Here is a 17919-nt window from a genome sequence, read left to right as displayed (position 1 = left end):
AAAACAAAAGCTGCAGAAATGAAATTTAAGATATGTTAAAGGATGTACAAAATTATATAAAATACCAAACGTAAATATTAGAAAGGAATTAGATTTACTCAATTAATGGAAAAATTATAGAATACAGACAAAGATGGAAAGAACATGTAGAAAGAATGGAAAATAATAGATTCCCTAAATTAGCTTATACATAGAGCAAAAGGAAAAAGAGACTGAGGAAGACCAAAGAAAAGATGGGCAGACCTCTTCGAGATCGGAACAGGTGGATCACCTAATCCATGAAGGAAGATAAGATAATACAAGTGCATAATGAAGGAAGAAGTATTCGTCCCCATATTACCTTGAATAAAAATTGTAAATATAAACATTATTTTATGTTCCATTCTGATCTTAATGGCAAGATTTGGACGGAAGGAGCATCCTCCCCCCAATATGTTGTATTAAAATCAGAAACTGTTTTACTTAGGTTGTCATGTCTCTGTTCAAATGACCTACCATATTTACCCCACATATGGTGAGTATGAGTTTGGCAAACCCAGGATTCTCAGCTGGAAATCATCATTATTCTCTTTCTTGGTGATTCCTTTCTACTTCTGACTCTTTCTCTCATAGTAGCTCTGAATGTTTTTTTTTTGTGGCTGGTACAGCATAAGCCTCAGGCTTCCTTGAATCATATGGCTAATAATAATAATATCCATTTTGTGTGGGGGAGAGGTTATTTTCTCCATACATCATTGGGTTAAACTCAGAAACTGTGATTCACATATGCTGCCATGTCTCCACATTAAACATGAGCCATGAATGTGTGTGTGCACGCACATGCACACATCCATTATACTATACAGTTAGCTCATTACATATTTGAAGTGACTCTGTCCACGAGCTTGACATTATAGCAGTAATGTAGGGCAGTTGATATCTCCAAAGTAATGCAAATATACCCACTTGTCTCATTATGGGTGACATTTACCTCTTATAGCCTGGAAATGCACTATGATCACAGGTTTTTAAATAAACTGGAGGATCACAACTTATCCCAGAATATCCAAAAGAGTACAGGTGGTTCTAATATCCTGGATTTAGTTCTCACTGAGCAGCCTAAATGTATCAAAAATTCATGGTCGAAGGACCAACAGCAGTCACCACAGTGCCATAAATTTGATTGATGGATTGTATCTGAATAAACCTTTAATATCAGAGAGAAAACGAGCTATAATGCATTAGCATTAGCAAAGGCACATGATGCAAGAAAGCAAGCTTATATAGCATCAGCCAAAAAAAAAAAAAAAAAAAAGCCCCTTATTTCACCCATCCACTCGCTCCAAATGTTTGTCAAGTTCTGCCTTCAATCTGTTTAAGCTATCAACTTCTACAGCGATAGATGGAAGTTTGTTCCAGCAATCAACCACCTGCTGGCTAAAGGCAAACTTCTGCACATCTATCCTACAACCGTCTTTCCTCAATTTGAATTTATTCCCTCTTGGGCGATTATTCTGAGCAAGAGGAAGAATCCCATCAGCATTGAGCATGCTCAAACCATTCAAGGCTTTGTACACCTCTATCAGATCACCTCGACGGTGCCTAGTGTCCAGACACTGTAATTTGAAAAACTTAAGCCTTTCTTCGTAAGAGCAATCCTTTGTTTCATTCACTAATCTTGTTGCCCTTCTCTGTACTCATTCCAACAGCTCTACATCCTTAAAATGAGGCCTCCAGACCTGTATACAGTACTAAAGGTGTGGCCTGACTGTTGTCTTATACAAGGGGATAATCACCTCCTTATTATCACTGCTAGAAAAATTCCTGTATATCATTGACAAGACACCGTGAGCTACTCTTGCAGACCTTCTGCACTGCTCAGAAAACTTCATATCTGCCTGCACAATTACCCCCAGGTCCTTTTCATTCTCTGCCACTGTCAGTGTGGTACCACAGAGTTGATACGTTACTCTGGGATTACTGCTTCCCATATGTAGTATTTTACATTTGTCAATGTTAAACTTCATTTGCCACCTCTGTTCAACTTTTCTAGATCCTGTTGCAGCAGTGTACTGTCATTAGTGTCATTAACAACCTTGCCAACCTTCATATCGTCTGCAAACTTGGATATTAAGCCTGATATATCATCATCAATATCATTTATAAATACAGAAAACAACAATGGACCTAACACCGAACCCTGAGGGACTCCACTAATAACATTAGTCCACAAAGAGCAGTGTCTATTGATTACCACTCCTGTCTTCTCACACTCAACCATCCCTTTATCCATAGCAGCAATTTGTCTCCAACGCCACACTGCTCCAATTTGTGCAGCAGTCTTCCATGTGCAACAGTATCAAAGGATTTTCTAAGATCCAAATACAGTATATGATATCAAAGTTATTCTTTGCATCCAATTCCTTTGTGACTACATCATAGTAGCCAATCAAATTAGTCAGACAAGACTTCTCCTTAAAAAACCCATGCTGTGTCCGAGCTATAACTGAAGTGTTGTCTGCAATGTTTCTTTAACCAGTGCCTCCATTAATTTCCCTGGTACAGAAGTTAAACTAACGGTCTGTAATTACCCGTCTCCCTTTGATCCTCCTTTGTGCATTGGGGTCACATTTGCACATCTCCAATCCATGGGTACCTTTCCTGGGTCCAGGGAAGCTCTCATAATTATGGCTAAGGGTTTGCTTACTTCCTTTGCTGCCTCCTTTAATATAACTGGATAGATTCCATCCACCCCAGGTGCCTTTCTTATGTTTATCTTCAACAATTTCTCTTCCATTTTACTCTCAGTTATTACAAGATTATCTAGCTTACTGCCAGAGTTGAATACACCTCTGGCATTTCCCTCCCCGAATAACTCCTCATGTGTGAATGTTGATGCAAAATATTCATTTCGTTTGTTATCTACCTGAGCAGGATCATCAACAGTTGAACCATCGATATCAAGTGGACCAATCTGATTCATCCCCTTCCTTCTATAGTTTACATAAGTAAAGAACTCTTTGCTGTTTTTCTTTGCATCATTTGCCAAAGATTTCTCGTAATCTGCCTTCGCCTCCCTAACCTCCTTTGTAACTTGGTTACAGACCAAGGAATGGAATGAAATTTTTTGGGCTCAATTAATTGGAGTGACTATTGTATGATGCCAAATACAAATGAGCCCTTTGAAATGTTCAAGAAATTTATTCTTGATGCCACAAAGGTATTCATACCACTGGTCAAATCTCATAAATGTAAGTTGCCAAAAAGGATGACCGGTGACAAGAATATGGTTGAGTAAAAGAAACAAGCATGTGACAATTGTATAATCAGGCAATTCTGACATTTGTGAGTATTATAGGAGGATATGTATGAAAGCCACCGATTGAGCAAGGTGTGTGCAAGAATGAGGATGAGGAGCCCTCATATGTGAATATGAGGAAGTAAATCCAATATGTCCATTAATTGTTGTAGTGAATGGTCCTTATAAACCCCGAGCAGATATGGCTGATGAGTTAAACAGATACTTCTCAATATTTACAATTAAAAGCAAGCTCGAAACTCTAGGGAATGTTAAAGTATCAGACTACTCTAAAATAAGTGATATAATGATCTCAGAGAAGTATTTGTTCACTGTTGAAATTAGAGGAGGACATAGCATCAGGGGAAGATGGTATGTATTCATTTGCAATTAAAAAAGCTGCATATGAGAGTATTGAACTACTGGTAATGTTAATGAATGTCATTGAACACTAGAAAGATTCCCTTGGACTGGCAAAGCTATTTTCTTTCCACTTCACAAAGGCAGTGCCAAAGAGGAAATAGGCAACTATAGGCCAGTGATTTTGACTTCTCTTCTAGGGGATCATGGGATCCATGGTTGAAGAATGCCATTCAGGACCATCTTGAAGAATGGTATCTTGAATAGATCCTAGCATGGGTTCATTAGGGGAGATCATGCCTGACCAATCTGGTGAATTGCTATGATGTGTCATTAATCATTTGAATGCAGGTAACACTTTTGAAATTATGCATGTATATCTGTTTTTTTAACAAAGCTTTTGATATGGTCCCTCATGGAAGGCTGTTGTAATAAAATGGAAGATGTTTGAGTTACTAGTAAGATCTTTGTAGGCTGGAGAAAAGAGAGGAAACAAGAGGGTTGTCATGAATAGTCTAGGTTAGAGGTGGCAAACCTTTTTAAGGGTGCCTGCCAAAATTGGCTAAAAAACACTACCCTTGCTTGCCTCTTGGAATTTTACCAGAATATCATTTTTCTCATACACATTTTAACAAAAGTGTAACAAAAAGAAGACATTATTTCAAAGATGCTTTAATAAAGTTATTACAATAAAATTCTTCATGAAAAATAACTTTTAGCTTACAGAACAAATTTAATATTAAATGATATACCTCTCTTATATCATAAATATAAAAATCAGAACTAAAGGAAAGGAATTGAGTGGGCAGAAATCGTGTGTGGAATACCTACCTAGTAATGGGTAGGCCCACCTTTTGCCCGGATAAGAGCAGTCACACAGCAAGGCATTGAGTCCACTAGTTCACAAAAGCATTCCACAAGTATTTCCATCCATGCTTGCTGTACCGCTGTCCATAATTCAGTTACATTCCTGGGTGGAGGATCCAAAGCTCGAATGGACTTTTCCGCAGCATCCCAAAGATGCTCCACACGGTTCATGTCTATTGAACGGGAAGGCCGTTCCATGGTTGTAAAATCTTCAGAATGCTCTTCGAACCATGTTCTAGTTACCACGGCTCTGTGGGTGCACGATGACCATGAAGGGATGCAGATGGTCTGCAAGGACGGTCAGTATGGTAACCTGGACCATTCAGAGATTGCATCTGAATGGTCCAGGTTCCATACTGATCGTCCACCTGCCTGAACAGTTCCTTGTTGACATGACAGGTGCATAGCTTCGTGCAACTTCTGCCAGATGCGTACACTCCCATCTGCTCAAAATAACTGGAAACAGGACTCGGACCAGGAGACCTATCTCCAATCATCCGAGGTCCAGTTCCGAAGTTCTTTTGCCCAGTTGCGGCGTGTCATGGTGTTAGCAATGGGACTCTGGTGGGTCAGTGTTGCGGCTAATGATCGCCTGATGGTCTGGTTGGAGACATTTATGACACCTCCCTTGTTGAAGTCAGCGGTGATTTGTGACACTGTTGCTCTCTGGTTGGCTGAAACAGTGTAAGACACACGGCCACTTTCATCCACCGCCTTTCTCCACCCACCGCTGTCCACAATGAGATGTAATTCCAGAAATGGTGTATTCCCAATACACTCTTGATAGTGTTGAACAGGGACACTGCGATTTCTGTACCACCTCTGCTATAGTGACCCATGCATCGGGCACCCATTATCATCCCTCTTTCAAAGTCTGTTAGCTCACAACGTTTATCCATACCGACATCGAATTACTGTCCATCTTAAAGCAAAAGTAACCTTTTGCTTTAAGCTAGCAAGATTTTTGCAGTTTGTAATATGAGTGAGCACCACATAATAAAATATAATTTTTTTTGTTTAAAGATTAAAAATGCATTTTTTTAATTTATTTTTTAGCTGTATTACACATACAAGAATTATATTTTTCAATTAATTTTTGGGTGCTAATATTTATTACCTTATCAATGCGAACCTTGACTTTTGAAAAGATGATGCCCAAGTTCTAACTCTGCAGCTGCTACTTCATTTGATTGAAAATTTGTTCCAAGTTACTGATTTTTCGAATTTTCTGTGATTTATCATTAATTCAAATTTTGGGAGGTGCTCTTTCAAGTATTAATCTTTCTTGGAATTAGTCACTAAGGTCTCTGATTACATTCATTACATACGATGGGCACTCCCCAGTAGTTTCCTCCAGACATTTTATAAGAGTAGGAAAATGAAGCACATTTCCTTTTAAAACTTGGTTCTGAAACACTTGAAGTTTTTTTCTGAAATGCAATCTTGTATAAAACTACCACAAATTGATCTTTTCCCTGTAGCCTCAAATTTAACTCATTTAAATGGCTGAAGGTGTCAACCATGAATGAAAGTGTAATCTTGAAATCTTTAGTAAAAATTTTATTATAAAGGTTTTCTTTATTGCTTTCTATTAGAAACACTTTTATTTCTTCAAAGACCTCCCAAATTCTGGAGAGTGCCTTTCCACAACTGAGCCAACGAACCCCTGTATGGGTAATAAGATCAGAATGTAGTGCTTGAAGATCTTCCAAAAATATTTTTAGAAGTCACTTATTTATGGATTTAGCAATAAAATGGTTAATGACTTTAACAATGACTTCAAGACATCCTACAATTTCTTTTTGATCTTTCATTCGCAAACACAAGGCCTCAATATGAATCAGAGTGATAATGCACAAAATTAGGTGTCCTTTCATCTCTATTAAGGTAAGCAATAAGGCCTTTGCTCAGCTATAGCTGCTTAGTGTTGGCCAGAGTAAGGACTACTTATATGTTCCATATATTTTATATATGGTTATGCTATTATAATAAGATAATTGAATTCTATAAATACCACTGTTCCTTAGACTGAGGAAGGTGCACTGGTGTCTCAATGTACTTGCGTCATGTTTAAGGAGCAGTTCAATCTCTACCCACCTGAATACTAATGATCAATAGAAACTAGTAAAGAAAAGCTATGGCTTATTATATTATGGTTTTATTACACTCACTGGCCAAAGAATTGGAAATTTTTTCCAACTGGCATCAGCAGATAATAAAACACACATTGTGTAAATATAAGTTGTTGCATAGAATGATCATAAATTCAGATCCTGGATCTTCTGAGTCAATCTGGTCTTGAAGACAGATGATCTTCCCATTTTAGGTGTTATTGTTGGAGCACATTTAGTAAATTGTGAAAACAAAGGAAACCACTAGTGATGTTGAAAGCAGCCATCTCAAAAGTATGTAGTGTGTGGAAGACAAAAGAAGAATGCAGCTCTAAAAGGAAGAGATACAGCAGAAAGTACTCCAAGAACAAGACCACAGGAATTTAATGCGAATTGTACTCCAGAATGGAAGGTTTGGTGCTACATTTGCTGAACTATATGTTAGGAATTTAAGAGTCTGGGATTTGGTAGTCATGTGCCTATACAAGAGCCACTTAAAAAAAAAAAAAAAAAAAAAAGATTTGATTGGAGTGGTGCAGGCCACCCCAAAACTGGACTATGGAACAATGGAAAAAGATCCATATGGTCCACTAAGTCTCGATTTATGTTTGCTTGCACCAGTGGCAGGGAAAAAATGTACATAAAGCCATTCATGCAGACTGCCTTGTGTCCCCACCACTCAAGTTGCTTGAGGTGGTTTCATGGTATGGGGATATGTTCTGTTGGTACGAACTCTTATACTTTTAGAAGATTGTGTTACTTCCAACAAATATCTTTCTGCCAGCCATTGTAGATTACAATGGATTCTTTCAAGATGACAACACACCAGTGAATATCTTTCTGTTATTTTGGACCATCTCCACCCTGTATTGCTTCATTTTTATCCACCATTTTATCAGGTTTATCTCATTGCTATCCACTGTGCAAAAATTGTACGTGACTGGTTTGATGAAAATTCCCAAAATTTCCGACATCTACAATTGACCGCCTGATTCACCAGATCTCGATCCAATTGCGAATGTATGTGATAAGTTACATACATTACATACATAAGATACCACATACATATGTGATATGTATGTGGAAAGGGCAGTTGAGCTTTATAGTTGTCGCTTTATAGCTTTATAGTTGTCGCTTTATAGCTTTATAGTTGGGCTTTATAGCTTTATAGTGTCAGCCAACCACAATACAGCAACTAACAAATATACTGATTGAAGAATGGTCAAATCTGGAGCTAGACCCACCACCCCCTCAGATACTTAGTGGAATCTGTGCCGCAGTGTGTGTGGACTGGGATTTGGGCAAAAGGTGATCCCACCAGATATTAAACAAAGGTTTTTAATTTTCTAGCCAGTGGGTGTACAGTTAATATATTTCTAGTCTATAAAATTAAACCATATTAATCTAGGAAAATTTTGTAGAATAATATTGAAACATGAATGAAATATACAGTTATGCATCTTTGCATGTAGGATTGCATGTACTTACATGAATTAGGAGATGAAGCTGCTAGTTTCACAAAAGAAGAAATGCAACAAGGGTGAGTTGAATCAATGAAATTTTTTTGTTATTATATTAGGTTCAGAATAATGCACATATCTTTAAGAATCCATTTGTTACTGGCTATTCTTAAATTTCTTAAATACTTTAATTAAATTTAGTATGTATTCTTATTTGATTTTAATTGCTTGACTATTTAAGGTCACCACTTCACTAATTTCACCACTTCGCTAACTTTCGGAATATATATGCACTACAGAGCTTAGGAACTAGCCACTTCAGAGGTGACCTGATCGATGTTTATAAGACTCTGAGAGAGGGTTAGTAAAATGAATGAAGGTGGAATTTTCATTATTATGAAAGTGAACCTTCTTCTTTATCTTTGCCTTCTTCCCACGTTTATGTGAGGTCTGCATTTCATTCCTTAATTCTTTTCCTCCATCCCTCCCTATCCTGGGCTTCCTCTCTTTTAAATCCTCTGCCACCTTGTCCTTCCATCTCATCTTAGGTCTCCCCCCCCCTCTTCCTCTTCCCCACATACTCACTTCGTTCCACATGTCCAAGCCACCTCAACCTAGATTCCTGTTTTTTTTTTACTCAGAGCCCCACCTGAACCGTACTTCTGATGTAGTCATTTCTTATCCTGTCCTTCCTTGTCACACCACAGATCTATCTTAGCATCCTCATCTCCACCACTTCCATCTTCTTTTCCTGGGGCCCTTGTAATCACCCATGTCTCCGCACCATACATCAATGTGGGTCTAACTACAGTTTTATACACTCTTCCCTTCATTCTACAATTTACTTTCTTATCACACAGCACCCCACTCATCTTTCTCCAGTCAACCATCCACATTGCCCTCTATGCTGTATTTCTGCACTCAATCCTCCATCCCTCTCAACGTTCGATCCCAGATACTTAAATTTCAAAACTGATGGTAGCTTTTCCTCCTGCAATTTTATGGAGCCGTCAGCTTCTCCATTCAATACCATATATTTTGTCTTTGTTCTACTTATCCTCATGCCTCTCTCTTCCAGTGCTTTCCTCCATTCCTCCACTACCTTTCCTTGCGATGGTTCAAACTAGGGCTTGCATAAAACCGAGAAATTTCAAAACCGAGTTTAACCGAAGTTTATTCTTAAAACCAGTTTTAAAACCGATTTTCTCAGACTTAGGGAAAATAATTAAAAGCTTATAACACAAGTATTTATTTTATCTTGGGTAGATTATACAAATCGTAATCAAATCTTTTAAACCTCTTATTAGTAAAAAAAATAAAAAAATTAAAATGCTCCAAAAAGGTAACCAGCTTGAGATTATACAAAAAAATAATAAGCCCTATAATAATAATAAATAAATAAATAAAAATAAACAGCTTGGGGAAATTACTTTACTATTTATTGCTCAGCTTTTTTCTGAAAATGGCCATTTAAAAAACACAGTATATTAAGCATTTTTCCTGATAGACTTGACCTTATTTTTGTGTTAAAGAGACCAGTGATTGAAAACACTCTCTCAGATTGGACACTTGTTGGTTTAATGGTCAGCAGTGCTCTATAAACTTTCTCCAGCTTTTCATTTCTGCTGCTAGTTGCCTCCGAAATTTTAAATTCTTTGCTGATTTCCAATTCACTCTGATATTTTGAAGGCTCTTCAGTTAATCTCTTTCATATCATACTCTCTAATAATCACTATCATACTCTCGCATGAGTGTATCTCCGACATTGGAACTAGATGAGTCTTTGTTTTCTTCTAAAAGAACAGTTCGTTTATTTTCAGTTTCTTCATTCAACGCTAAGACTCCTTCGGAATGTTTTGCAAATAATCTCTGATAAATCTCTTCAGCATGCTTTTTCAAAACTTGCTTACTTGGAAAATCGAAAGTTCTTGAACCTGAATCTTCTTTCCTAAACTTTTTGGGGTTGTGTAGGTAGCTCAGCAAAGCCACAGTTTGGCAATTTCGTCTTGCATTGTAACGCTGCAAAAGGCTTTGGTGAAACTTAAAAGCAAATGGGGTTTCTGCTGTATCAAGCTTAGCAAGCAGAAATTCTATTGAAGACTCTGCTTTAAGTAAGTCTGTATCTTCTGAGGTTATAGCCTTCAGAATCATTTCAACTGGTCGCAAAGTTTCACATAGCAATTCAAGTGTTTTCCAGTCATCGTCACACACAGCTTCAGTTGACAGTACTGCACATAGAGCATTTGGAATGCAATTTTTCAATTTCAAAAATCTCACAATCATATAGAATGTGCTATCCCATCTAGTCTTGCAATCTAATATAAGTTTATATTCTTTCCCATTAAATTTTGCTTTAACAAAATTTTGTAATATGTCATTTTTGGTAGGCGATTTTCGAAAAAGCTTGCAAATTTTTCTGACTTTGTTAATAGTTTGTGCAATATTGGCCATCGAATTGAAGAAATAAATGAGCTCATCGGTAAAGTCGGTTTGATAAAGCGTGCCTTGCTGTCTTTCTTCAACTTCTTCATCATCACTACTTCCTTCATTATTTTCATTTTTTTTCTTCATTGTCTTTGGGAGACTCAGAGACTGTCGCACCATAATTGATTGCTTTTCCGTAAAGTACATCTATAACTGACAGATGTATACAATGGGCTATACGTTGTTGATGATTAGGCGTAATTTTCCTGCCAAACTTAATCATCATTGCTGCTCCATCGGTGGTGCAGGCAACAATATCCTCATCCAAGTTTTAACCAAATTCCTTCAAGTGTCCATTCACAATTTGCTCAGTTCTTCTGCTATCAAGTGAACCATTAATCTCAATAAGACCTAACGACCAATGATTGTCTTTTGAATGCACATTTATATTCATATACCTTTTATTTTGTATAGAAATATATTCGTCTAGAGTCAATGAATACCATGCACCCGAAACCAGTGAATTTTTGAAATGCTGAATGAGTTCTTCTTTCTTAGTTTTATAATAATTCAGAACCATATTTTTAATTCCATTCACTGAGGCTGGTGGTAATTTATCGTATTTATTTCTCTGAAGGTGAAGGCTTCATTGTATAAACTCACTCTTGGAAATTGAATTAAAAGAAAATCCATCTAAAGCAGCTAATTTTGAAATCTCTTCTTCCATAGATTTTTTAACGTTAAAGTTTTCTAATGTTCTTACCATTTTTACGGAAGGTACACTGTTATCTTGTTTAATGTCAATCTGATGCATTTTCTTTAAATGCAACATCAAAGATGATGTAGATCCTCCAGACGATTTCATTATCTTCTGACATGTGAAGGGTATTGTATGGTCGTGGTACCTGCGTGTACCGGTGAACTGTACAATAAAGATCTTATTTATTTATTTTGAACATTGTGCTTCATCTTTGCTTTTTCGAGCAAAATAATTCCATATATTTGATTTCATCTTAGACATATTAAGAGTAATGAATATTAATTAGTAGGAATTTATATCACCGGCAATTTTAAATAAAAATATTGAAGATAACAAAGGCACAATACTATGAGTCACTCCCGCAAGCACTGAATGAAGAGTCTAAACGAGGCAAGTTTCAAAAGATACAGGTGGGAAGATAAAAGGTACCCCTTCTAGATTTGGGCCACTTGCCCATGAGATTCGTACCAAAACATAAAATAAAATTTAAAAAAAACATGTTTAAAACATAAAGCAGTTGAATGATCCAGATAAACGAACAAACAAAAGAAAATGTGCGTAACAAAAAACTATATTAGAGGGCTAACTAAAAAAATATTCGAATCCGGTTTTAGAAGCTCTGTTTCGGTTTTAACAACTCAATATGAAAACCGGATTTAACCGGTTTATAAAACCGGTTTGCAAGCCCTAGTTCACACAGTACGATATCATCTGCGAACAGCATACTCCATGGTGCTCTACTCTTCACGTCTGTCACCAACACATCCATTACCAGATCAAACAGATATGGGCTGAGAGCTGATCCCTGGTGCAGTCCAACTTCTACAGAGAACCCATCGGTCATACCTACACTATTCTTAACCTGAGTCACTTCTCCCTCTTACATTTCCTTCACAAGCCTTATGTACATGCATCTCCATACCTCTTGTCTGGGCACTCTCATATGCTTTTTCCAGGTCTATGAACACCATGTGCAACTCAACTTGCATCTCCCTGTACCTTCCATCACCTGTCTTAAAGCAAAGATCACATCTATTGTTCCTCTTCCCAGCATGAAACCGAACTGTTCCTCTCCTGCCTTATCCTTCCTTCCACAATTCTTTCCCAGATCTTCATCGAATGAGACATTAACTTTATTCCCCTGTAGTTCCCACATTCCTGCACATCACCCTTTATTTTATAGATTGGCACAAGTATACTTTCCCTCCACTCATTGGGTATCCTCTCCTGCTGCCACAGTTTCTCCATAAAGTCCCATAGGATATCCAATACCTTCTTTGCCCATACTTCTCCATACCTGTACTGGTATCTGATCAGCACCTACTGCTTTTCCCCTCTTCATTTTTCTGAGTGCACTTTCCAATTCTTTCCTGCTTATGCCTTCCACTACTCTTTCATTTGTCTCTCCATCCTCGCATAATGCTCTTAAGTTTTCCTCATTTAATAACTTCTTATAAAATATTCTTTCCACCTTTCCTTAACCTTCTCCTGGTCCTGTATCACCACTCTCCTCTCATCATTTATCTTTTTTATTGATGAGAAGTTTTTTGATGCCTTGTCTCTCGCTTTGGCTATCCTCATCAATTGCCTATCTCCATCTTTCCTTTCCAGTTCCCCATAGACCTCGTCCATTGCCTTTGCTATTGCCACAGCCCTTTTTACCTCCTTATTTGCTAATTTATATGCTTCTTTGTCTTCCTGGCTACCTGTTAAATCCTATATTTTCTTCATCTCCTTCTTTTGTTTTATCACCGATTTCACTTCCTCATTCTACCACCAAGTCTCCTTTCCCTCCGGCAACCCCTTTCCTGATGTTTTCCCCTATAACTCCAAATTTCCTTCATGATATGATATAACTATTTCACTTCCACCACTCTTGCACATCTTCCAATTACTTTATCCTTTTAGCACCTTTTCCCTAAACTCCTTCCTCAAACACTCCTCTTTCAATCTTTACCATTTTATCCTTTTCTCCCTCTGTCTTGAATATTTCCTACTTTTGTCTGCTGCATCCTCCCAATCGACCACAAGCAATCTATGTTGTGCAGATACTTTTGCTGTTCCTCATTTCCTTTAGATGCCTCCTACAGCACTTGATATAGTCAATCTTATCCTTTTCGAAATTGGTGTTAACTTTCACCAGGTCGAATGCCACTGCATGTTCTTCTGTCCTCTCCCCTTCTCTATTTCTTTCCGCAATACTCGTCCTTCCTCTCTCTCTTGCTTCTTCCTAATGTCCATTTAAATCGCCCCAACAATCAACCTCTCTTTCTAAGGTATTGCTGTGACCACTTGATCCATATCCATCCAAAAACTGTCCTTTTGTTCTTCCCCGCATCCTACTTGCGGTGCATACGCACATACCATTCCACATCAAGTGTCCACCCTCTTCCAGTTTGATGCTCATAATCCTATCACTCCTTCTGTTAACCTGACACACTCCATCCTTTAACTCCTTATCAACTACAATACCTGCTCCATTTCTTCCTCTGTCATCCGCTTCTCTAAAGAACAACTTTTACACTTCACCGAGCTCTTTTTCTTTATTTCCCTTCCACCTTGTCTCTTGTAGGCATATTATCTTCAATCTTCTTCTTTGCATCAAATCTGCAATCTCTCTACTCTTTCCATTCCTCATCCCAATGTTCAATGTTCCTATTCTAACACTTTGCATCCTCCTCTTCTCTAGCTGGAATAACTTCTTTAACCGAACCCATCCTTTGTTCGGTAGCCCTGGCCCTTTTCTCACAGTTTCTTGGCGACGTGACTGCGTGTCGCTTATGGGGTACGCCCTAGCCATTCCACATCTATTTTCATATCATTTTGGCATAGTTTTTTGCAGCCGGATGCCCTTCCTGGTACCAACCCTCGCTATTTATCCGGGCTTGGGATCGGCACCTATTGAGGCTGGCTTGCCCCATTGGTGGATGGCTTTGTTATGAAAGTGAACCAGGGTCAATAAATTTAAATTACAAGGGGGTTTAGATTAGGAAGTTTTTGTTTAGCCAGCTAGTCAGTGATTTGCTGGAACAAGTTGCCTTTGCAGATAGTTGAGGCTGACAGTTTGAAGGAATTCAAAGGTCAACTAGATAGTTGCCTATGTGAGGAGGTAAGCATATAATTTATAAATAGTATTTTCTTATCTACTTGTTTCTGGTTTTTTTTTTTTTTTAGAACCTACAGGTAGCAGAGACTTGTGGGTTCTTCGCATTGTATGGCAAATACTATTACTATATGTATTTATAATCATTCCTTTAAAAAATTTTTGTTGTTGTATTTATATATGCCAAATAAGATATTAAAATGGTAAATTATGTTATTAAATAAAATAGCAGCATATTTTATAATATGAATTTTCAGTGTATGAAATATAACCTAGCAGTATAACTCTACGTTAGTGAAAAATCATACAGAAAAAGATTTGAACTTTTTTTTTAAGTTTCCATATTGGCACAAACAATGCATAGTCCCAGCTATGTTAATTTTTATGGAATTTTTGGGCATCCTAAGATTATGTTTTGCTACCTCAAAATTTAGCCCAAAAGGTAGTCAAGGATCTAATTTCTTTTAGATAACAAGACTAGTTAAAGATTTGATCTTATGGGGTGGGGTCAAAAAATATTTGTATTCACCCAGAAGTAGTTGTGATAAAAAGTTGAAAGAAACACCACATTTGTCACTTTTACAATACATTCAAAATAGTCATCAGACAAAATGGCACATTTTTACCACCTTTCAATACACTTTCACAGGCCAGTTTTGTAGAAGTCCTCTGACTGTCCTTCAAACCATGACTCGGCAGCATAAATCACCTCATTGTCAGCAAATGCAAAGTGTTTCCACGAAGAAAGGACTTCATTGCAGGGAAAAGGAAGAAATCCAGTGGTGAAAGATTGGGAAAATAAACAGGATTGGGAAATATTTCAGTTTTTCCTGGCACATGGACAACACATTATGTTCACATTGTGCCCTTTCCTTCTTCTGGTAAAGGTGGGGGGGGGGGGGTAAGAAGTCAGGAAACCCAGCTAGCAGATGCTTTAATCATGGACAACTGTGGATGATGTTTTTCACTGATCTTACTAGTTTGGAGCTCTGCACCTAGTTCTTTGATGCTAATACAGCAATCTTTCAGGATTAATGCTCAGTTTTTGCAATTTCTTCTGTTACAGCAATTTCTGGCCATCCTGGGATTTCTTCATCGTGCTGAGGTTCTTCCACATTTCAATTGTTTTATTGTTTATATTAATGTTAAACAACACTGTAACCTGGGCAGTCTCCATAAACAGCAACCATTTATTCATGAATTGTTTGGATGTTTTCCCTTACAGAAAGAGGAACCAAATCGCTAATATATATTCCCTCTATTCATTGTGAAACTCCTTCATTCAGTGTTGCAAAGAAAAAAAAAAAAATCAGTTGTCAAATCGAAATTAAATCACAACTACTTCTGATGAATACAAATCTTTTTTGAACCCCCATGTATTTTATCATTTAATGTAGTATCAGAAATTAACAATAAAATTTTGGTTTCTATTTTCAACTCTTGTCTTGTAATTTCTCCCAAAAAAAAAACTTGATTGGTGAACTATGCTGATGTTTATGCTGACCAGAGCAGCAAAGCAAAAGGCTCAAGCTAATGGGAGTGGTGCTGTCGTTCAGGGGAGAACTAAGGGGACCAGTTGCCCTCTGAATCACAGCCTTTTAAAATGCACTGCTTGCTTGATGTTTGTGGATCAATCGGGTACGGAACATGATATTGCCGTGGGGGTGGTCCTTGTGTGTGTGCAATTTAAGGAGTGTAAGGAAATCAGGCAACAACTCAGTGTTGTTATTGGCCTATATGAGAGCTTGAAAGATAGGGTGGATGCCTTCAAAGGATCTAAATTGAGAAGCCCATTAAGCTCTCAGCTGCCCACATACGCAAGAGCTTGCACTTGAACATCATGCAACACAGCAGCAACTCCCAAGGCAGAATGCGCTAGTCCCACAGGAACCAGTAGTTGTTGGTCACTATTGTCAGGGAAACGGAGAACATGGTATGTAAAAAGGATAGGTGAGGACCAGGGTATGTCTGCCAGGGGCAGAGGGTTCATTATTCGAGCAATTCATGCTTTTGTAGAGAAGATATCATCTTTTAAGGGCACAAAAGGTGATATTGTTGTACATGTCAGCACTAATGATATTAAGTGTAGGAGACCGGAAGAATTACTTGAAAAAAACCATGAATTAGGGTTGAATTTGAAAGTGTCTGCAATTCTGCCCAGACACAATAGAAAGGAGTATATGATGAGAGCCTTGTTGATCAATCTGCTGATGCTATCGAGGCAGTGTTAGGTGGGTTCGGAAAACTGCTAGCTTGGGGGATACAAGGACTACTAGATTAACAGTAGCCACTGGCAGAGGTGAAAGTGATTAAGAAATGCTAGGAGTTTGGTAAATAAATTTGAGGTATTGCTCAAAACATCAAAGGCAGATATTGTTCGGATATCAGAGACATGGTGTCACACAGTTATAAGGAATGCAGAACTGGAATTTGGGGAGTACAATGTGTACAGAAAGGACAGACAGGATAGGAAGGGAGGAGTGGTTATGCTATTAGTTAAGAAACAGATAAAATCCAAGGAAGTGAAGCCAGTCAATCACTAGACAGTGCAGTCTCGAGTCAGTTTGGTGTGACATAAGCATTGGGAATCAAAATTGAGAGTAGGAGGGTGCTATAGGCCTAATGACTGATGAGTATAATAAGGAACTGTACAGGGAAATAGAGTGGGTCAGTAAATCAAAGTCTTATAATGGGGGATTTTAATTTCCCAGATATTGACTGGAATTTGTGGGTTGGTCACTCGCACACTAGCAAGGCTTTTTTGGATTTATTGGATGATTGTTTTCTACATCAGCATGTTCAGGAGGCAACTAGAGGGAGTAATACTCTTGATCTGATTATCAGTAGTGATTCTTCATGCATTAAGAATCTGCAGATAAAGGAACCACTAAGTTGCAGTGATCACAGTGTGCTGAAGTGGGATTTACTCAGAGCGGTAACTACCATCAGGTGTAAAGGGAAGGGTTATTGCTTTTGTAAAGGTGACTACGATGGACTGAGACAGTATTTAAATTCTATACACTGGGACCAACTGATGATGTTACCAACAGCAAACTCAAAATGGGAAGCATTCAAGGAACTAATCTTGGAAGCTACTAGGCTTTACATACCAACTAAGAAATATTGTTCAAGGTTTAGACCTAAATGGATGTCAGATGAACTAATGAGACATATGGCAGAGAAGAAAAATGCATGGGATACATAAATTAATGGGTGACATGGAAGCCTATGATAGATATAAGCTGGTGAGAAATCCTTGGCAAAGGAAGCAAAGAAAAATAGAAAAGAGTTCTTTACCTATGTAAACTCTAGAAGGAAAGGGATGAATCAGATTGGTCCACTGGATATTGATGGTTCAACTGTTGATGATCCTTCTCAGGTGATTAACAAACTAAATGAGTATTTTGCATCAACATTCACACATGAGGAGTTATTCAGGAAGGGGAATGCCAGATGTGAAGTAAATTCTGGCAGTGAGCTAGATGATTTTGGAATAACTGAGAGGAAAGTGGAGGAGAAATTGTTGAGGATAAACATAAAAAAGGCACCCTGGTTGG

General features: G+C 37.8%; 1 protein-coding gene across 4 annotated transcripts in view; it reads left to right on the top strand.

The window, feature by feature from the left end:
• LOC150075706 (CCR4-NOT transcription complex subunit 4-like) overlaps positions 1 to 17919 on the top strand; it is a 494519-nt gene that overhangs the window by 234435 nt on the left and 242165 nt on the right. For all 4 annotated transcript variants that reach the window (XM_090388673.1, XM_090388675.1, XM_090388674.1 and 1 more), the window contains exon 9: positions 8088 to 8155. In XM_090388673.1, the coding sequence (XP_090244799.1) occupies positions 8088 to 8155 (68 nt within the window). The remainder of the gene's footprint in view (positions 1 to 8087; positions 8156 to 17919) is intronic.

This window comes from Mastigoproctus giganteus, chromosome 14 (genome assembly GCF_048544385.1).
Source record: "Mastigoproctus giganteus isolate SK-2022 chromosome 14, ASM4854438v1, whole genome shotgun sequence".
NCBI classification, from domain to species: Eukaryota; Metazoa; Arthropoda; class Arachnida; order Uropygi; family Thelyphonidae; genus Mastigoproctus; species Mastigoproctus giganteus.
Note: the sequence above shows the minus strand (reverse complement) of the source record. Positions and strands in the feature narration are given on the sequence as shown.